The 22,494-nt window shown below is 44.5% G+C and overlaps 1 protein-coding gene across 1 annotated transcript in view; it reads left to right on the top strand.

The window, feature by feature from the left end:
• The window catches only part of met (MET proto-oncogene, receptor tyrosine kinase), a 69,528-nt gene that overhangs the window by 12,886 nt on the left and 34,148 nt on the right, over positions 1 to 22,494 (top strand). Inside the window, exons 2-8 of the mRNA XM_067999546.1 lie at positions 9,882 to 10,016; positions 10,580 to 10,753; positions 15,345 to 15,505; positions 16,785 to 16,896; positions 18,252 to 18,388; positions 22,013 to 22,177; positions 22,263 to 22,362. Coding sequence (XP_067855647.1) covers positions 9,882 to 10,016; positions 10,580 to 10,753; positions 15,345 to 15,505; positions 16,785 to 16,896; positions 18,252 to 18,388; positions 22,013 to 22,177; positions 22,263 to 22,362 — 984 coding nt within the window. The remainder of the gene's footprint in view (positions 1 to 9,881; positions 10,017 to 10,579; positions 10,754 to 15,344; positions 15,506 to 16,784; positions 16,897 to 18,251; positions 18,389 to 22,012; positions 22,178 to 22,262; positions 22,363 to 22,494) is intronic.

Here is a 22,494-nt window from a genome sequence, read left to right as displayed (position 1 = left end):
CTGACACCCCCCTCTTCGTCCCCCCCTTCGTCCCCCCGACGTCCCCCTCTTCGTCCCCCACTTTGTTCCCCTGACATCCCCCTCTTTGTTCCCCCGACGTCCCCCCTTTGTTCCCCCGACGTCCCCCCTTTGTTCCCCCGACGTCCCCCTCTTTGTTCCCCCAACGTCCCCCTCTTCGTTCCCCGGACGTCCCCCTCTTCGTTCCCCCGACGTCCCCCCTTTGTTCCCCCGACGTCCCCCTCTTCGTTCCCCGGACGTCCCCCTCTTCGTTCCCCCGACGTCCCCCCTTTGTTCCCCCGACGTCCCCCCTTTGTTCCCCCGACGTCCCCCTCTTTGTTCCCCCGACGTCCCCCTCTTTGTTCCCCCGACGTCCCCCTCTTCGTTCCCCCGACGTCCCCCTCTTCGTTCCCCCGACGTCCCCGTCTTCGTTCCCACTCTCACTCTCTCTCTTTCTTGCCACCGCCCCCCCCACGTCGCAGCTCCTGAGCCAGACTGTCAATCAGACTAGTTGCTGGGCGCAAAACCCGGAGAGGATGTTAATCATCATCAATCAACATGCGATCGTGTCGGAAACGGTAAGTTTTGTTCATGCGGGTTTGTCACGCGCACCTTCACCACCTCGCTGCCAACCATTGTAAAATCGAGCCCATGGTTTCATAGAATCATGGAAAGGTTGCAGCATGGAAGGAGGGCCATTCGGCCCATCGAGTCTGCGGCAGTTCTATGCAAGAGCATTCCAGCTAGTCCCACTCCCCTGCCTTTTCCCCCAGCCGTGCAAATTTTTTCCTTTCAAGTACTTATTCAGTTCCTTTTTGAAGGCCATGATTGAATCTGCCTCCACCACCCCCTCTGCCAGTGCATTCCAGATCCTAACCACTCACTGTGTAAAAAAGTTTTTCTCATGTCATCTTTGGTTCTTTTGCCAATCACCTTAAATCTATGTCCTCTGGCTCTTGACCCTTCCGCCAATAGGATCGGTTTCTCTCTATATACTCTGTCTAAACTCTTCATGATTTTGAATACCTCTATCAAATCTCCTCTCAACCATCTCTGTTCCAAGGAGAACAACCCCAGCTTCTCCAGTCTATCCTCATGACTAAAGTCCCTCATCACTGGAATCATTCTAGTAAATCTCTTCTGCACCCTCTCTAAGGCCTTCACATCTTTCCTAAAGTGTTGTGTCCAGAGCTGGACACAATACTCAAGTTGTGGCTGAACCAGTGTTTTATAAAGGTTCATCATAACTTCCATACTTTTGTACTCTATGCCTCTATTTATAAAGCCCAGAATCCCGTATGCTTTTTTAACCACTTTTTTCTGCGCTAAATTTCATCTGCCACATGACCACCCATGTCACCAGCCTGTCTATGTCCTCTTGAAGTTTATCACTATCCTCCTCACTATTTACTACCCTTCCAAGTTATGTGTCATCTGCAAATTTTGAAATTGTGCCCTGTACACCCAAGTCCAAGTCATGAATTTCATATGTGAAGATCATTCAGCCTCAAAAGCTGATCATTTCCAACATGTATAAGAGCCACAGAATTCTGGTGATGCTTTTAGGATTTTCATACTGAGTGGTTATTGGTCTTCGGTGGCCAAAGGCAACTCTAGTCTGATGTACAAATAGGAATAAACAAGAAGATTTATTAGTTTAAACCAGTGCATCTCTGAAACGATCAGATCTGTTTGAAAGCTTTTTCCAAAACATTTACTCCTGATATAATAAAAAACTTTGGGGTTGTGCAACTTTAAAATGAAATATTGAATCCTTTATACATGCTTCTTGTATATGTAAGAGAAATCAGAAATGTTAACTTTCACAGAAGAGTTGGTCAATTCTTATAAACGTACGTCTTTCTTTCTTTATCACATAGCTGAATCTTTGTTCTTTCCAGTAGTTAACCTGCTTAGCAGATTTTGCAATCGTTTAACGGCTAAATGAATTTAGGTTGTAAAATTTGGCCTTAACTAATGAATCACTCTTTAAGGTCGTAAGAAAGCATGACTGGCATAGTTATATGTCTGGGTAGAGTTTCATTAATTCAATTTTGGGTGAAACACTCCCTTGTGTGGTTAATCTCTAAGTTCTGTCTTCCTTCATCAACATTCTAATTGCAGCAATCCATAATTCAAGATAAAATTAGTGAGCATTTCGAAATGCATGGGTTAATCAAGGACAGCATGCATAGATTTGTTAAAGACAAGGCATGTTTGACAAATTTAAACATTTTTTCAAGAAGTGACTGACTGTATAGATAAAAGGAATGCAAAAGATTTTCAGAAGACGCTTGATGAGGTGTCTCCCAGCATGCTTTTTGCAAACATTCAGGCGCATAGTATAAGAGGAAATGTAGCTGCATTGATAGAAAGTTGTTGATGGCCAGGAACCAAAGGGTAAGGTATTAGGTATTGCTCAGATTTGTGAGAGATTGGGAGTGGTGTACCCGAAGGGTCGGTGCTGAGTCCACTTTTGTGTTCCCTCTATCTGTATGATTTGGACATGGGTGTTGGGATCACAATATTGAAATTTGCTGACTACACAAAGATAGGGGGTTCAGCAAATAACATTGAGGACTGCAGAAAACATGAACAGGTTAATGGAATGGGCAGACAGATGGCAATCCAATTTAATGCAGATAAATGTGAAGTAATGCAATTTGAGAGGAAAAACAGGGAATGGGAGCACACGCTCAATGGAAAGACATTGAAAGGTGTGGTGTGTGTGGTGGAAGAAACCCAGGGGTGAAACCTATTAATTCCCTGAAAATACACGTGTAGATAGATTTTTTTTTATTCGTTCATGGAATGTGGGCATCGCTGGCAAGGCCGGCATTTATTGCCCATCCCTAATTGCCCTTGAGAAGGTGGTGGTGAGCCGCCTTCTTGAACCGCTGCAGTCCGTGTGGTGAAGGTTCTCCCACAGTGCTGTTAGGTAGGGAGTTCCAGGATTTTGACCCAGCGACAATGAAGGAACGGCGATATATTTCCAAGTCGGGATGGTGTGTGACTTGGAGGGGAACTTGCAGGTGGTGTTGTTCCCATGTACCTGCTGCTCTTGTCCTTCTAGGTGGTAGAGGTCGTGGGTTTGGGAGGTGCTGTCGAAGAAGCCTTGGCAAGTTGCTGCAGTGCATCCTGTGGATGGTACACACTGCAGCCACAGTGCGCCGGTGGTGAAGGGAGTGAATGTTTAGGGTGGTGGATGGGGTACCAATCAAGCGGGCTGCTTTGTCCTGGATGTTGTCGAGCTTCTTGAGTGTTGTCGGAGCTGCACTCATCCAGGCAAGTGGAGAGTATTCCATCACACTCCTGACTTGTGCCTTGTAGATGGTGGAAAGGCTTTGGGGAGTCAGGAGGTGAGTCACTCGCCACAGAATACCCAGCCTCTGACCTGCTCTTGTAGCCACAGTATTTATGTGGCTGGTCCAGTTAAGTTTCTGGTCAATGGTGACCCCCAGGATGTTGATGGTGGGGGATTCGGCGATGGTAATGCCATTGAATGTCGAGGGGAGGTGGTTAGACCCTCTCTTGTTGGAGATGGTCATTGCCTGGCATTTGTCTGGCACCCATGAAAAAGGCTAATCACATTTTGGATTTTATAAATCGAGTACAAAATGAGTGATTTTGATAAATTTGTACAAGATAATATTTGGGCCACCAAGTACTGAATGGAGTTTTGGCCATCCCATTATACAAAGGACATTTAAAGCCATAGGTTCACTAGAATGATGGCTGGGATAAGAAACTATAATTATGAGGAGAGACTTGAGATACTGGGGCCATTTGCACCACAGCTGGGAAGGCTATGATAAGATTTAATAGAGGTTTTTAAAATTATGAAGGGTTTTAATTGAGTGAATAGGGAAAGATTATTTCGTCTGGTTGGGAAATCAGTAATGAGGGATCATCAACTAAAAATTATCAGCGAAAGTGAGGGAAAAAGTTATGGAAAATGTTGGATCATCGAACAGGGAGTAGTTAAGACCTTGCAACTTTTAAGGGAAAATTAGATAAATACTTGAAGCAGGGGAAGATACAGGGCTATGGGGAGAAAGCATGGCAGTGGGATTAATTTTGGATCTAGCAAAGCGACAGCACAGACACAATCGGCCAAATGGCTTGCCTCTATGCTGTAAACTTCTATGACGCTGGTTCTAGATGAACGATTGCTGCCTCCTCCATATACATTATGAAACTGTCTTGGCATCAAAAACTAGAAAGAGCGATGGAAGAAAATATTATCATTTAGAGTAGGTAATGGTTCAGAAATCATATATGCTTTATATCTGAGAGGAAAGGCATGTGGAGGCATGACTATTGCATAGTTTTTGAAGAAGTAACAACAAAGATTTCTTCATCGAATAAAAAAATAAAATGGAAACTAATGATTGGAAAAAAACTTTTTGATTATAAAGGCTGTATTTTTAGATTAAGACTCAAAAAACCTAATGAATCTTACATTTTAAAAAATAGACACCTTTTTTATGTGATAGAGTACAATTAAATTATACAAAGATGAGGTGACTAATTTACCAAGAATGATGTTGTGTAGCAATGTGTTAAGTGATATAAAACCATCTTCTTGAGGACAAGTTTCAAACAGCAAACTTCTCATTTAAAGATTATTTTGTCCGATTGATTTATTGAAGATGCAATGTTCCTAACAGACAATCTGCATTGAGAATTAAAAGGACTGACTAGCAAAGCAGTGGTACTAAAATCTTCAATCTCAACTCCATGGCGGCATAGAGTGGTGGGAACTGAGATCAGCCTCCCACTCCACCAAAAGGGGTGGGGGAATCAAATGGGGTGGAAACTGAGCTTCAGTAACATAGGGGGTAATTTCAACTACCAAGTACGGGTGGATAGAGAGAAACTATTTCCGCTGGTTGGGAATTTTAGGAGTAGGGGGCACAGTCTAAAAATTAGAGCCAGACCTTTCAGGAGCGATATTAGAAAACATTTCTACACACAAAGGGTGGTAGAAGTTTGGAACTCTCTTCCGCAAACGGCAATTGATACTAGCTCAATTGCTAAATTTAAATGTGAGATAGATAGCTTTTTGGCAATCAAAGGTATTAAGGAATATGGGCCAAAGGCAGGTATATGGAGTTAGATCACAGATCAGCCATGATCTTATCAAATGGCGGAGCAGGCACGAGGGGCTGAATGGCCTACTCCTGTTCCTATGTTCCTATGGTTGGGAGCGGGTGTAAAAATGTCAAACCCAACTCCAACTCGCCTCCAACCCGCCCACTTCCGATTTTAACGGAGGCTTATCTTTTAAGCTCCTTATCTTTTAAGAAGGCTCTGTGCCTCCAATTTAACAGCTTTTTTTATTTTTGACTCATGAGGACCGGGATTCCCAGGGCTCATGATTCTCGCCAGGTAAAAGAAGGCGAGAAGGGCCAGATCATCAGGTGAGTGCCTTTATTGCACTGCATGTGAGCCAAGAGGAGCAGGAGTGTTTCCTCCAGGCCCAACAAGCTTACCTGCTGCGATCTGACCCACTGATCTAGCCACAGGATGCACTCCAGCAACTCGCCAAGGCTTCTTCGACAGCACCCCCCAAACCCATGACCTCTACCACCTAGAAGGATAAGGGCAGCAGGCACATGGGAACAACACCACCTGCATGTTCCCCTCCAAGTCACACACCATCTCGACTTGGAAATATATCGCCGTTCCTTCATCATCGCTGGGTCAAAATCCTGGAACTCCCTTCCTAACAGCACTGTGGGAGAACCTTCACCACATGGACTGCAGCGGTTCAAGACAGCGGCTCACCACCACCTTCTCAATGGCAACTAGGGATGGGCAATAAATGCCGGCCTCTCCAGCGACGCCCACATCCCATGAACGAATAAAATAAAAAAGTACTGACTACCGTTTTTAAAAAAAAAGGTTCATTTTCCCCTTGTGCTTAAATTCTGGCAGAAAAGCTCACTTGGTTATAGTCGCAGTTCGGGACCAGACACATTCATGTTTTATTTTGATTGGCAGAAGTAAGGATGGACCTATGCTGACTCCTAGCCCTACAATGCAGCTCTTTCTGGCATAGTTTCTGTCTCAAAAGAAAGGTTGAAAGATTGAGTAGAATGGGCCTATACTCTCTGGAGTTTAGAAGAATGAGAGGTGATCTCATTGAAACATATAAGATTCTAAGAAGGTTTGACAGGGTAGATGCTGAGAGGATGTTTCCCCTGGCTAGAGAATCTAGAACTAGGAGACATAGTCTCAGGATAAGGGGTCGGCCATTTAGAACCGAGATGAGGAGAAATTTCTTCACTCAGAGGTCGTGAATATTTGGAATTCTCTACCCCAGAGGGCTGCGGATGCTCAGTCATTGAGTATATTCAAGACTGAGATCGATAGATTTTTGGACTCTAAGGAAATCGAGGGATATGGGGATCGGGCGGGAAAGTGGAGTTGAAGTAGAAGGTCAGCCATGATCTTATTGAATGGTAGATCAGGCTCGAGGGGCTGTTTAGCCTACTCCTGCTCCTGTTTCTTATGTTGTTATGTTGTCAAATGTTGTGGTCAGGAATTACAAGTATGAACCAGAGTTGTACCATTCTTTGGCAGAGTTCAGGTGTACTGTGCCAACAAAAATACTTTCAAATGAAAATGAAGTAACTCTTGCTGTGCTTTGCTTACAGGAGAAGCAAGAAATCATATTGAACCCAGGGAAATAGCCAAATGTTAGGCATCAGTCTATAATTGAAATGGTTTTGGTTTATGATTTGTGCTGTTTCTTGCATAATAAACATTGATTTCAAGCATTGATTTCGATTCTACTTTACATGATCTACATGATCTGTGATTGTTTTCTTAGATGAAAACATAAATTTATAGCCAAGTTAATGTCAGTAAATGATGATGTCTAAGGTTTATTTGCTTTACAGGCAGAATCTGTACATGGTTAGATTAACCAATGCTGGGACTTGTACATTTAAGGGGTTAACTACAGCAGGTCGGGGTGGGGGGGGGTGATTTTTTTCTTGCTACCACCTCAATTTTGGGCAGTAGCAAGATGGAAGAAGAACAAAAATCCACTGGAATTCACTTGTGTTAGATTCTTGCACAGTTATGGCCACGCACCATATTAGAGTCAGGCCTGGAATGGGCATCTGAAGCTCCTGATGGAAACAGGTGGGAGCTTCATTACCATATTAAAAAGAGGACTCTGCACCATTTTCACCCCCAGGGAGATGCTGGAGACATTGCATCCAGCAGATCCCTGGGGGTTAAAATGGTGCAGAGCCCTTCCAGGCCCCTTTTTTAATAACTTGCCCAAGTGGCCATTCTTCATGTCAGTGCCTAGACAACAAATCTTGGTAGGCTGTTCAACTGTCAGGACATCCTGTCCTTATCCAGGGCACTGAGGCCAGTTATAACCTCTGTTACTCATCCAGCTGAGATCAGCTAACTCAGTATAGACTGGGAATCGAACCAGGGATCTTCTGGCCTAAGTTGGCATATTCTATGTTTGTTTATGTAACACTGCAAAATATGACAAACAAAAATATGATTATGTTTTGATAATTATGTTATTGAGCTAATTTTGTCAATGTTTTGCATTGTTGCCCTATTGCAGAGGAATTAAATTACAGCATGTGTCTATAGATTCAATTTTCCTGGGTATAGCACTCCAAGAGGTGCAGCCAACTGGAAGTATAGGCACAGATCTCTAATGGTCTGCTCCAACCTTCCCTTTCTCCTGGCCTCTCTGTCACCCTGCCTGTAGGTCTGAGGGTGGTTGAACACCTTTCCATCTTTGTTTGAGCCATCCTTCTGTGAGCTAGTCCATGGAGGCTGTCACAGTGCAGCCAAGGGTCTGTATTGCAGCAGCCTATGTATTCATGAGAGAACCTATGACTGGCAACAAGGACTCAGCTGTGAGGGGCTGCGCAGCAGATGACCCTGGAGCTGCCACTCGCTCCAAGGATGCCTGCATGCTCTTAATACTGTGCATCAGCACTTCACACCTGCAGAATATGGATTGTTATCATGGTGCAGAAGTTGCTCAGCACATCACCCAATGACTCCAATGGTCTATCGTGGCTTGAAAGCATTTGCTTTTTGAATGCAGGGCCACGGCGATCAGGCTCCACTGCCCGTTCAGCTGCTGGAGAAGCCTCATCCTCTTCCTTCTCCTGCTCTTTCTGTTCCTGCTCTCCAATGCTCAGTGAGTCCACCTCAGTGCAACCCTCATACTCACTATCTATATCCCCTCCCCCCCCAGTTGGATGTAACTGGGTTGTTGCATGCCAACTGCTTGGAATTGTGATAGGGTGACAGAAGAGCTGATTCCTGCAGTTCTTTGGAAGGTTTGGCCTCTGATTGCTCTGCCATTCCAGTGACAAGAAAGAGGGACAAACACAAAGGCAAATTAATAAGAGGATATGTAGGAATGGGTTTCATCATCAGTGTCAACTGCATGGAGAGGTCGTGAAAGTTGACCTTTTCAGATACATTGACCAAGACAGGGAGGGAAGGTGGGAAAGAAAACAACAAACCCTCAGTGGGGACATGCTCATCCACTTCACCATCTCCTGCACCTCTCTCAAGTTGCGTTGGTGGAGCTCCCCTGCCCCTTCCTCAAATACGATGACTTCCTGAACTGTACTAGGTCCTCCTCCCAACAGCTGTGGCTTGCCTTCTTCTGCAGAGACCGACAAGATTTCCATCGCGTATTGCAGCATCGTGACCCTATACAGCATTAGAAGTGCTTTTTCAATTTGCATTCAGAAGTAGTTGCAGTGATTGCGAAGGTGGAGCTGCTTTACTTTTGTGCATTAGATTCTTGCAGATACGTGTATGGAGTAAATGTGACTAGTGACTAGTGAGTCAATCCATATTGTGCATAAGACTTTACCACCTTTAGCTGATTCTATTTGAATTAGCTTGTTACACTGCATGATAGGAAACACCGGGTAGTTGCCACAAGGCTCATAGACTTTTTAAAATCGATGTAAAGGTTCACAATTATTTTACCCCTTATAGTGAGGTCATTAAGATCTTTTGGCATTGCACCTGTGTCCTTGTCTCGGTGCTGCCTCCTCTTGCCCTGCCCAGCATGCCACAGCCTTCATGTCCTTCCTTCCATGGAGGGAAAATTGAGCATCCCTCTTCTATTCTACTTTGTGCAACAGCAGCTCAATGGCCTTGTCATCAAAACAGGGTGTCTTATGTGACCAGCCCTCTTTACTGGAACACTGCTAGATTGCAAACTTAACTGCAGCCATGAAAAAATTTTGCTGCTTTGCTGAGCCTATCTAACAATTATCTTCTGGCTAAAATCACTTCTCAGAAGCACCCAGGATATTTATCTGCAAGTGGTTGGCTTCTACACTGCTCACCCAGGCTCAGGCTTCTCGGTTCCTTTCATAGGCTCTCCCAAGGCCCAAGGTACTCCAGCCCCTTTAAGCAGCCTCAGGCCTTTAAGGCCTGCAGCAGCACTTGAATTTTCTGTGCCCTCATGGCTGCGCCCAGTAGCAGGCCATAGAGCCTGCCCATATAATGCCATGACATGCAAATTAAACCTTAAGAGGAAATCAGGATCCAGTGAAATGACAACTGGCGCAGTGTTATTCCACTGCGCTGCCCACCAATAGCATTTATTTCTATAGGCCCCAGGAAAATCACCCCATATATATTCTACCAGGGTTCTGAGCTTGGATTTTTAAACTGGGAATCCACTCAGACTACCATGTACAATTCATTTATACTTCCAAAAGCAAATTTAGAAGTTAAAGTGGAGAAAAGCTAGTGCCATAATAAATTTGCCTTTTGATGTCAATGTGCTCGTGATAGCTTGTGGCAGAACACTGACCAACTCTAGAAACATTTGAAAATTGCTATAAATATTATCGTTACAGGTGGTGGTTTCACGAGTTGAGCGACCAACACCCCATGTCAATTTCCAGCTGGACTCGAGCTCAGTATCTCCTGAAGTAGCAGTTGAACAATCTGGATCTGCAGATGGCTATATAGTTGTCATCACAGGGAGAAAGGTAAGTTCGCTTTGGGTGTAAATATCTATTCATATGAAAGAGTAGTTTCTTACAATTTTGATTTGCCACCTTCAAATATTGAGGCTGGTTTAGTCACATTGTAGGCATGACTAATAGTTAATTTGATTTAAAAGAAAGAACCTGCATTTATATCGCACCTTTCATGACCCCAGGACGTCCCAAAGCACCGTAAAACCAATGAAATACTTTTAAGTGTAGTCACTGTTGTAATGTAGGAAATTTACAGGAATAGTTCTATCATACCAGTCGATCTCCCATGAATGCTTTTACTATAGGTTGCAGCTGGCCAGTAGGGGAAGGTTCTGTACGTTTGAGCTATCACGTAGTGTTGGTTGAGCCCTAATGTGACCCTCACAGCACCACCTGTAGGCACAGTACATTTGGACTGCTGTGGCCACTCACAGTTTTAAATGTATAATAGATTAATAGTTTACTCATCTTTTTTGCTAATGGAATGGAGAAGCTTTTTTATTGATGTAATAAATTCCCATTTGTTCAAAAACTAATTGCGCCATAAAAAATGACTTGTTCTTTCTTGCTAGATAAGCAGAATACCTTTAACGGGCCCAGGGTGTGGCCATTTCTTGTCCTGCCGTAAGTGTTTAACAGCTCCTTACTTCATGCAGTGTGGGTGGTGCAAAGATAGGTGTGCTAGAACGCAGGAATGTACGAATAAAATGTGGACCCAAAGTATCTGCCATCCTGTCATCAGTCAGGTAAGAATTTCTGCTGTTTCTGTAAAAGATACAATAAATTAGTATTTAACTGTTGCCATTTTGATAATATTAGTGGTAAATTTTAATATAAGTACATTGTATGTTTTCTCCCAATTTTGCCCACAGATAGATAGTATGTTAAAAAATCTAGTCTCTTAATCTGATTCACATGTGCTGTATAAGGCAGATTAATCCCCATCATACTTGTGTTTGGCTTTAAAAAGCATGGAATGAACTCCCAATCTTACTCCCAGTTTTAAGTTTGATTTAAAAAAGCACATTAGAAACTATTCATAAAAAGTTTTGGGTCATTCTTTTAAAAATTCATTCACATAGGGCGTTAAAGCCTGAAGTCCAGTCAGGAACGTTTTGCTGAACTTAAATAGTTTTTATGAATTTTATAGTTAGTGCAGCTCTATAATACGTTAAGTTGCAGTATGTTTAGATATTACCATGTATTGGTAATCCAATGATACCATGGTATTGGAGATACAGGTTCAATTCTCAACCCCACTGAGTCAGAATCATGGGGGCGAAATTGGGCCATTTAGCGCCCATTTTGTAGGCGCTACGCAGACACCTAAGTCCCGAAAATAGCGTCCGAGATGCGCACGCACACTTCCGACTGGAAGTGCGCAGGACGCCATCTTGCTAAAGGTGGTTGCACTCACCTAACGACCGCCGGCAGCATGTAGAGTAGGGAGATGATGACACAAATCAGTGTGTGATGCTGATTTGAAGCAACCAGTGAAATTTTGGCACTCAGCACTCTAGCCAACCTCGCACAGCTGAACAGGACTTAAACAGCATGAAGGACACTCCCTGCCACCACCACCACTATTTAAAGGGATCATAAAGGTTAGTTGCTGGATTATTTCTACTGGCTGCTGATGCAATTTTGGATGTTTCCTATACTTGGCCAAAGTTTCAATATTCTAGAGAGTGGTCTGGCTGGTCTTGCAGTACTTTTAGTGACATTTAAAATACTGTGCTGAAAAAAGTTGCTTCCAGACATGGGTGGCCTGGTAGGGCTTCATCTGGGAATTGAACATGACGGGGAGAATGAAAAGAAACGACTCAGAGCAAGACAAGCTGCTAAAAGAGGGAGGAGGAGGAGGAAGAGGAGCAGGGCACTCAGCAGGAGGCCATATCCAAGGAGGGTCTTCAGGGACTAATTCTCTTACCTCAACTTCAGCGACGACCAGTGCATCAGATGTCTGTGGTTCACTAAAGTGGCCGTGACTGAAAGTTGTCAACTGCTGCAGCCTCAAAGTAGAGCAAGGACAACATTGCCTGTGGCTGTCAAGAAAACTGTGGCTCTTAATTTTTACGGGTCTGGCTCCTTTCAGGCTGTTCTGAAGATATAAGTAACATCTCGCAGTTTGCTGAGCACTGCTGCATAAGGGAGGACACTGAGGCTCTGTACGCAATGAGAAACAGATTCATCTCATTCCCTCTTGCCAGAGGCAAGCAAGAGGAGCAAGTATGAGGGTTTACTCACATTGCAGGCTTCCCCATGCCATTGACTGCCTGCATATTGCCATGCGTGCACCACATCTGAACTCGGCCATACTCTTGAACAGAAAGGGATTCCACTCCCTTAATGTGCAGCTGATGTGCGACCACACACAACGCATCATGCAGGTGAATGCCCACTATCCTGGCAGCTGTCATGATTCTTTCATTCTTTGGCAGTCCTTTGTTCCACCTATATTTCAACCAGCACGGCATGTCAAAGGCTGGCTACTGGGCGACAAGGGTTATCCCCTCATGAAATGACTCATGACTCCAGTCAGGAACGCACACCTACGTGCATAGCAGGCCTACAACGAGAGCCATGCTGCCACACGGAACATCATAGAGCACACCACAGGCGTCCTCAAGCAACGCTTCCGCTGCCTGGACCGCTCTGGAGGAGTCCTGCAGTACTCAGCTGAGCGGGTATCAAGATTGTCATTGTAAGCTGCATGCTGCACAACCTGGCCATTATGAGGGAACAGCCCTTGCCACCGCCTATCAGGTGAGAACCTGAGGAAGAGGAAGAGGCATAGGAGGAAGTGGAGGAGGAGGAAATGCAACAAGAATTGGAGGAAGACGCAGGGAGATTACAAGGTAGACAGGACTGCCAGGACTCTGCGTGATCAGATTATTAATGAGCAATACTAGTAACCTCAACGATACCTCCCCATTCATCAACAGTCCCACACTACTTACCTTTCCTCTCTCACATGACCATCACATCATCCTCCTTATGATTACACATTGCTTCCTCCCTCAGCTCATTGCAGAAATAAAAACCACCACCAAATGCAAATTCAAAGCCACATTTAGAAATTAACACATGAAATTATGCAAACAAAATGAGACTATTCACCCTTGTGCATTCCCTTAGAGCCTGTCCTTCGTGTGTCTTTACCTTTCCTTTTGCTCCTACGAGGTGCATCCCCAATGGTGGGAGCATGGGTGGTGGAAGGCTGCTGACCTTCAAGTGAGGAGCGTGCAGATGGCCTTAGAGGACAACCTCGAGCAGCTCTGGGCCAAGAGGGCCCCTGCTTCAGACTGCACCATCTTGGCCTGGGCTGCAGCAGTCTGGCTGACAGGCAACAGCAAGGGCACTGGCAGAGTGGCAGGGGTGGGACAGGAATGCAGTCATCCTGAGAGAGGTCAGCAGGTTCATGTTCCATGGAGCCACTGCTACTTGCTGCCTCCTGTTATGCACCACCTTCTCCTGCAAGAAAGCAGGAAATGTGTCAATGAGTGTCCTGCAAGATGTTTGAGTGATGTGGCTGTCATGGTTGAATAGCTGCCAGTGTGTGTGACCTGTGCATGTGCGGCTTACAACAGTGGTATTGTGTGAGGGTGAGATGAAGCATCTGATTGGGTTAAGTACTGATTGAAAGAGTTTGTTGGTAGGTGGGTGATGGGGGTGTAGCGCATGGAGCAGTGGATGCGGCTAGTGGTGCAGTTGGTAGGATATGCCACTTGACAGTTGAACTCACGCACCTTGACAACTCGTGTCAAATCATTGAATTTCTTCCTGCACTGCATCCATGTTCTTGGCGCTATGCTCCTGACATTGACTTTATCCCCTACTGCCTCAGGAGCATATGTCTGGAGGGCCTCTTGCACCAAGGCCTCTAGTGCATCGTCAGAGATCCTTGGTGCATGCACTCTCGCAAACTCAGATCGGCAGATTGATGAGGTTTGGCGTGCAGATTGGAGGATGTGGGATGTAGTTGTATGCAACCTTTATTCGATGTTTTAACATAAATCAACAGTTTTTAAATATAAGGATGGGACCTGCATCTGTGTTTAATGTGTGCGATTTCTGATCTCCGTTCGGACTCTGTTAAGACCCGTATCTTATATTTTGAAAATATGAGTCCCGCAAACTTTGAGCAGCCAAGTTGTTGCTCATTAAAAATTCTAGAGTTCCCATCATCACCATGCTTCACTATATTGCAGCACAGATTCAATTCATCATTGACTTCCACCACTTCCTTCAGCCTCTGTGCACCTCCCCTTTAAGAGGTGCAGGCTGCTTTTAGGTGGTGCTAACCACTCGCGATATCTGGGTCCTATGCTGGTGAGCAGCCATTCAATAGCACAGGTAGGGCTGGCTGCATGCAGAAATCATGTAAAACAGCAGGCAGCACGAATGCTACGTGCTGCCTGCATCTCAACGACCAACCTCAGGTCAATCGCACATTGTGATCCCCGCGCCCATTTTTGGGAGTTAACCAATTTAACTCCCTGCCTCTCCCTATTATGTGACTGAAATGATCTGTTACCTCATCCAACAATTATTCCAGTGATACTTGCTCTGTTTTTGTCTGTTTTCTGATTTTTTCCTGCCCTTCTGGTTGTATTATGCTTTTCCTCTTATTTTTTAGTTCTGAAAAGTGTATAATCCCAAAACATAAATTGTCTGTTCTTTCCTCAGATGTTGATTGATATGTTGTGTATTCTGAGGTCACTTATAATTCTGTTCAGTTAACCATGGTCCCTATTTTTGTGTCATCTGCACATTGTGATGTTATACCCCCTATATCCAAGTCCAGATCATTATTTTATATATGTGCTCCCAGCCCTAACCACTGGGGGACACCACTGTTTACATCCCTCCAATCCCAAAATAACCTTTAACCACTACTAACTGTTTTGTCCTTTAACCTATTTTCTATCTATATTGCCACATTCCCCATAGTACTGAGCCTTAGTTTTATCAGTAAGCTTCCAACGTGGCTTGGGCTGCTATGAGGAGATGCCAAGTGAAGAGTTAAGTGCCTTCCTACTTCAGAGTGGGGGAGAAAATCAGAGTCGAAATCTACCCTGATCCACTCCTGGTGCACGTCACTAGAAGATGGGGACACTGATAGGAAACTGGTATTTTATGCCATTTTACAAAAAGGAAATGCTGCACATTAGATATGAAAGGAACAAGTTAGTATTCTAAAGAAGTGCAGCTAGCAGCATTTTTGGAAATTATCTGTATTGCATTTTTTCTGTTCTGCTTTTTGACTTAGAGTTGTACAACAGTAAATTTGTGAATGTCTACAGCTTGTATTTTACTGTGGTTAAATACTTTCAGATCTCCCCGTTAAGTGCACCTTTAGAGGGTGGAACAAGACTATCCATTTGTGGAAGGGATTTTGGAGCAATGAAAACAGGAAAAATAAGTGCTAAAATGACTGTCATAAATGTTGGAAATGCTCCCTGCAAATTGGAGGCAAACAAAAGCAACAAGAACAGGTGTGCCAAGAAGAATACAGTTCTGGCTAAATACGGACTCTTTTAGTGCTTTTATTTATGGCAAAGCGGAGTCAGATCCAATTGGGATAAGTGAGAGAGCACTTGTCATAACACCTTGTATACTGGCAGACAAATGTTCACTTGCATCAGGTCATAAAAGCCAGCACAAAGATGTGACACGAGGCTAAAAACTATCTACCATAGTTAAGTGAATGTCATCTGTTTCTTGTGGGCCTGCTAGTAGGGGCTTAATATGGATATGAGACACTTCAGCCTCGATTTTAAACTTGGCCACTCAGAGGGAATCTGCCCGACAGGCAGTCGGGGGCCTCATCAATATCTAAATGGCAGGGTCCGATGACATAATTCTGACCCTGACCTAAATTTAACTGGGAATTGAGGATGCAATGCTCAGTGCCAGAACAGCTAGGGAAAACTAGCGGCAGACAGGATCCAAGGCCAGAAAAGGTTTTTTTTAAAGGTTTCCTTGTGGGCCAGGAGGAGCAGGAATGCTCCTCTCAGCCCCTTGGGCCTCCCCTGCCCTGGGCTTCACCCTCCCCCCCCCCTTCCCTGGTTGTAATTCCCATTAGACCCTCCCACCCAGTGACTTATGATAGCACCGGGGACCATTCTCTCAGATCCCCGGCGATAGCCTCCTGCCATCCAAAATCCTGCTCCTACCTGCTAACCAGCATGTCATCCCCACTGGGTTCGGGCAGGAATCAGCATGGTGACATTTAAACCAGGACCGGGAGTTAAGACTGCACAGGCCTCATGCTGGTGCCATCATGAATGTTTCCCTGCTACCCTGGCCCCCCCACTCACCGCATTCCCGGCCCAGGTTAAAATTGGGGCTTTTATCCTGGGAAGGAGGGAGTGTAAAAGAGACAAACTGATATTGTCTGTCTCTTTCCCCCTTCCAATGGCATTGTCTACTAAGTAATTCTGGATTAACAATAGTTAGTTGTGAAACATATTTCCATTCCTTTCTGTCTCTTTGTGCTCTGTTTGTATCTGTAGTACAGTATGACCTTTTGACAATAATTTGTATTGGTGGCTGTGTGAAAACCTGGCCACCTGTTTGGAGAGTTCAGATTTGAATTTTCAGTGAAGAAAAAAATGTTTCATCCAGAAAAAGCTGGGATGACAGAAACAAACCACTTTATCCAGATATTTGTACAGCTTGGTAGAATATAAAGAATATGATAGCTCTACTATTTTGACTCTTGTTTTCTGTTTTATAATGCCAGATAACAATTTTCTCTTTATTTTTCCTAAGACTTTTGTGCATATTGGAAGCACTTAATGCCACACAGGATTATAATCCCGTCCATATTAATTTAACTTTGAACAGAAGCTTGACAACACAAGCATATGGCTTCTCTTTTGTGGTAAGATTTACGGTTTACTCATTTATGTACCAATTTCTAAACTTCTAGAATGTGACAGTATGAGCTTCTCATAATTGTGTTAATCATGATCAAAAATTTACCAAACTCTCTCTTGAAACATTTTGGCACTGGCTTATCCGTGCATGCTGGAATGGCACCTTTATATTAAAAACACTTTCATACCGTCCCCTCCCAGACATCACCCAAGGAAGAGAGATTTGTTAACAGTATCGTCCATTAGTCTCTGCATTGATCTGTACAAACATCCACACTTTGAACATCGTCCAAGCTAATTTTCACAAATTTAATTCTTGGCTTCTTCTGAAAGTTGGTGTTCTGGAAAAGCTGTGCATGCATCGATGAGCACAAAACTGTCACCTGACGTTAAGATTGCTCAATTAAAATTTGAGTAAACTTCAGAAGTGATGTCCACTCATTAGACAGTAATTTCTAAAATGGACATGTACTGCTGGAAGCTGTCACGTGTGCAATCCAAAGTAAAATGGGAACTTTTTAAATCCCCTGAATTTAATTGTCACAAAACTGGCAACATCTGATTTTCATTTGACCAAACTGCCTTCGTGCAAACATAATAAATTGGCATCACTTCTATCAGCTCAAATGGTGTGTCATAAAGGAAGAAAGAGAAAATTAAAATACACAAAAGATAGGTCTCTGTAGATGTATATTTCTGCTCAAACAGTTTTTTTTGTCTTGCTATCGACTGTTTTTTGAATAATTAATACAGACTCCTCTCATCATGTTTTATCATGGGGATTTTCTTGAGTCTTTTCAGGTTGACGTTTTTCATGTGGAATGATCAAAGTGCGTTTTTAGAATAACTTGTAAAGCTGTGAATTACTGCTTCCCCAATGATTCAGCTGGTTAGACCAGTGTAACTAGCTGTACAGACTAGGATTGAATCGAGGACTTTTCTTGTCTGTGCTAAACTAGTTGATCTAGGCTGAAGCTGAGGCACAGACATTATAATTGACTTCAGTGTCAGTGGCTTCAGGAGTGAAAATCATCTAGAGTTCCCGCTCCTAACGAGGACAGGATCAGGGCAGGATGCAATGCCTCCCATTGTCAAATAGCCATCCAGTGCTGACTTCTAGGCTCGAATTGTTTGAGGAACCCAAAGGCAGCTGTAACGATGGAACCATACCATAGCAAAAAAGTCTGCCTTCAGGAGGGATGGGGCCGAAAATTGGTGGGTAAAGAAGGCAGATGGGGACAAAACTCTAAAATATGACAATGAAAAAATGTTGTCGATAGCTGTTCAGTTGAATTTTTTTCCAGCAATAAATTATGCCGAGTTTGACTTTGCTTTTCTTTTTTTGGGGGTGGGGGGACAGAATCCAACTATAACTCACATCTCCCCAACTCGTGGTCCCAAATCAGGAGGAACCTTACTAACTCTCACAGGAAAGTACTTGAACAGTGGAAGTAGAAGGGAAGTTTCAATTGGAGGAAAAGTGTGTGAACTGAAAAGGTATGCTTTCTTTCTTTAAACGCATTGTAGTTTTCAAAAGAAGTATGTAAAATACTCTGAACACAAGATCCTATTTAAAAATCTCCCATTTTATTTAAAAGTTTGCACTGATTTGAATGTAGGTGCATTTGTTATATGTTGCATTCACAGGACATTTGTGTGACAATGTATTAATGTAAGTATTCTGTTGAGCTGTAAATGCACAAATGGTGATGCAGGCTTGGGGACTAGGGTGTTTTGGGAAGGTACAGCAGTTTGCAGCTTTCTCTACCACCCAGCAACCTTGTTGCCACTCTAATCTGCTAACAGAAAATGGAGTGGAAGCAGTCTGCTAATGCAACTGCTCCATCTACTGTTCAGCAGAGAACTGTCACAATTTACCCAATACAGGCAGGTAAATTTTAATATTTAACGTTAAGAATCAAATTAGATCCGTTGGCTCAAAATTTAGTGTTTTACCACTAGAATTAAAAGGCCTCCCTGAGAAAAGCTATTGTGTAATAATCTTTTTTTTATAAAGTAACACTTAGCTTGTTTCTTCATCATCAAAGTACCAACATTCCTTTATGGGTTGTGACTCTGTGGGCTCGATTTTAGCACCCGCGATCGGGTGCGTTCCTGGCGGGGGGGCTACAAAAATCGGGGATTCCCAGAGCGGGTCGGGAGCCCGGCTCCAACCCGCCCACTTCCGGGTCCCCCACAGACGCGCTGACGTGAGCGCGCAGCCCCCGCATGTGGGACTCCCGCAGGCAATTAAAGCCGGCGGGGTGCCACTTAACAGTATTTATTCAGCTATTTCAGGTCGTTAACAGACCTGATTAAGGGAATATTTCAGGAGGGGTGGGATTTTAGAAACAACTGGGACTGTTTCCCGTACTGGGGGAAACACTCCCAGTTCAAATGGACGTGTTGCAGCTATCAGCCTGTGGCAGCTGCAAAGGTCCATTTGACAGGTGGGGGGGGAGACCCTCACTCGTTGCAGGAGGCCACTCTGTCACTTTGGACAAAGTTTGGCCTCCACCACCCTCCTCCAAACAATCAAATTCACCAACTTGCACACTCACCGGCGGGGTCCAGACACATGTACCTACCTTGCGGACCCCCTCAGATGTACATCTTCCAGATGGGGGCCGCCATAGCTGCAGTCATGACCTCCTCGGAGGGCGAACAGCATCACCAGCCTCGCCGGCCACGCCGTCCACCTCTGACACATGGAGCTCCACAACACAGTGCTGTGACACATCCACCTGCACAGCAGGAGGGAGGACAACCGCAGAGAGAGATGCTTCGCAGAGGGCACTACCCTCGCCACAGGGTCCACAGACCGAGGCTCAGCTTCCTGGACCTCTCTAAGCAGCAGTGCACACAGAGGCTCAGAGTCATTCGACATGTAGTCGTGGACATCTGCAGCCTCCTTAATGCCGAGCTGCTCCCGGCTGGCCCCAGCACCATCTTGTTACATGTCGCTGTCAAAGTCACCACTGCCCTCAACAACTTCTCCTCCGCATCCTTCCAGGGTGCCACCGGGGACATCACCGACGTCTCTCAGTCGTCTGCACAAAAGAGCCCTGCAAATACACCTACACCCACTCTGCAGTGACACAATGGGTGTCATCAGTTGTGGGTCTTCATTGTGATCCTCAGGAAAGGCCATTATTGCACAAACCAGACAAGATTCGCAAAGACGTGGCAGTAGTGGTGCCAATACAATATGTGATGTGAGTTGCTCAGAAATTAAATATAAGTAAAATCCATGACAAACCCTCAAACACCCTTGTGCATCCCCTTCATGCTCACGACACGTTTGCCTTACGCTTCCTACTGCACATATGTGATGCATGCCCTGTGGCTGCAGCACAGGTAGTGGCAGGTTGAGTGAGGCTGACCGTGAAAGAGATGCATGAGAGGGTGAGTATGAGATAGAGCCATGAGATTGTATGAGGATTGGGTTGAGTGGTAGTGGCAGGATGAGTACTGGTGAGGTGAGTAAGTGCAGGTAAGATGAGGATGAGATTTGAGTGGGTGTGAGGAGTGATGTGACAGAGTAGTGTTGGCAGTGCAGGAGATGTGGGTGGGGGCGGTGATGTGGCAGACGGAGTGTAGGGGAATGAGTAAGTGTACTCACTTTGGATGACCTACTTAGGTCATTGCAGCGCCTCCTGCACTGTATGCAGGTGCGTGATATGTTGGTGGTGCAGGTGACCTCCTCTGCCACCTGGAGCCAGGCCTTCTTGGTGGCAGAGGCAGGCCGCTTCCTCCCGCCCGCCGGGGGGAAGATCTCTCTCCTCCCCCTCCTCCTCCTCACCCCATCCAATGGTACCTGGAGTGAGGCATCATTAACCTGGGAGCAGCCTTCCCCCTGGGCTGCCCCATGCTGTGATTTTTCCTATTTGTTGCAGCATCTGTCAGTGGAGGACTGCCCCTTTAAATAGAGCTCCTCCAGCTGACAGAGCTTACTGCGCATGTGCAGTCCGCCCGCCGCGCAGCTCAGCAGCGGGGAACCCGGAAGACCAGGTATGTGGATCCAATTAGGCTGCGATCGCGCGCGGGGCAGACTGATTTCACCGGGCGCGTTACCCGCGCGCTCAGTCGCCCCGCCCTGAACCCGCAGCTCTCCTAATATCGAGCCCATGTGTCTCAATTTGGTTATCAGAATATTTCCAATGTTACATTAATACTTTGAACTCCACCAGTTCTGCTGATTTTGTAATTATGACAATATTTGGTTTAATTTCATATTTGAAGCATTGTAAGAAATGCATATTCAGTTCATTACCACATCAGTGGTAACATTCTGGTGCTTTGCCAATGTAAAGTACACATTGAAACTTCTGTTGCTTAATCTATTCAGTGGAGATTATTCTGTTATTATTATGTACCTGTTCCCAGATATTACCAGTATTTATTTATGTTGATTTTTCAAAGGTTATAAAGATAATTTTATCCTAAGCGTAGCTGTGTGATTTTTTTTTTTAAAACTCAATTGGTTAGGACATTATTAAAATGGAGCATGTTATATACCGCCCTTTGAGTTAAATAGTTTGTGTGAATCACGCCCAGAGTTTTCCTTTCTTACCTTGATCATTCATAAATGTTTGCAATTTTTACTATTAAGTCTCACAGGTAGGTATTTCTCTCAGCTGCCAGAACAATATTTTCCTACTGCTACCCTCTTCTCCTAAAGGCGCTGACTCTTTCTGGGGTGCATTTATAATTACTGCTTCCGGTATCTCACCCAAGTGTCAATTATCCAAGGATGAGCCTTGACAGTGAGTGTCAGCAGGCTATTTGACTGTGGAGGGCACCACAGCTGAGCCCAATTCCATGCTCACTCGACATCCATTTTTGCCTGATGTTCACAAGCGTGGACTTTCCAGTATAAGACTGTGGCTAGCCATGAGAAGCGGGAGCTCTTTTTATTTTTATTTTCCTGCCTAGTCCAGGATTGGTGAGGTCAGTCATAGCACCCTAACCGTTTCCATAGCAGAGATCAGATAACTTTGCACAGACTAGGTACTGAACCTGGATTTTGTGGTCTTTGTGGTTTAGTGATACTCCACTAAAGGAGTCACTTCTTAAGCCAATCTTTCATGTTCTGCTCTCTTTCTTGTATATTCTTTCTAGCATCTCAGAAACAAAGATCGAGTGCATTACTCCTGCCCACACTTCCCTGCTGACATATTCTGTGGTTTTAAAAATAGACTCTGCTGTCCGTGAAGCCAAAAATTCTTTCATGTACGTGGAAAATCCATCTATCAGCAATGTTTATCCAGTTTGGTCATTTAGCAGGTGAGACAGTCTATGACTATGTTTTAATCTGTGTCCCTTTTCAAGATTTGGACAGTGGGAGCTCATATTTTTCTCTTAATTGCAGTGGAGGCAGCACAATTACAGTGAAAGGAATTAACCTGAATTTTGTACAGTCCCCCCAGATGGTAATCACTGTACAGCAACTACCAATGACTTTTCATGTGGTAAGTTTCCATGGTTGACATGACCTGACCAGATATAACTGTTACATAGAAACATAGGAACAGCTCCTATAGGAGTCAGCTGTTCAGCCCCTTGAGCCTTTTCTGCCATTTAATTTAGATCATGGCTGATCT

Source organism: Heptranchias perlo, chromosome 18 (assembly GCF_035084215.1).
Source record: "Heptranchias perlo isolate sHepPer1 chromosome 18, sHepPer1.hap1, whole genome shotgun sequence".
NCBI lineage: Eukaryota > Metazoa > Chordata > Chondrichthyes > Hexanchiformes > Hexanchidae > Heptranchias > Heptranchias perlo.
Note: the sequence above shows the minus strand (reverse complement) of the source record. Positions and strands in the feature narration are given on the sequence as shown.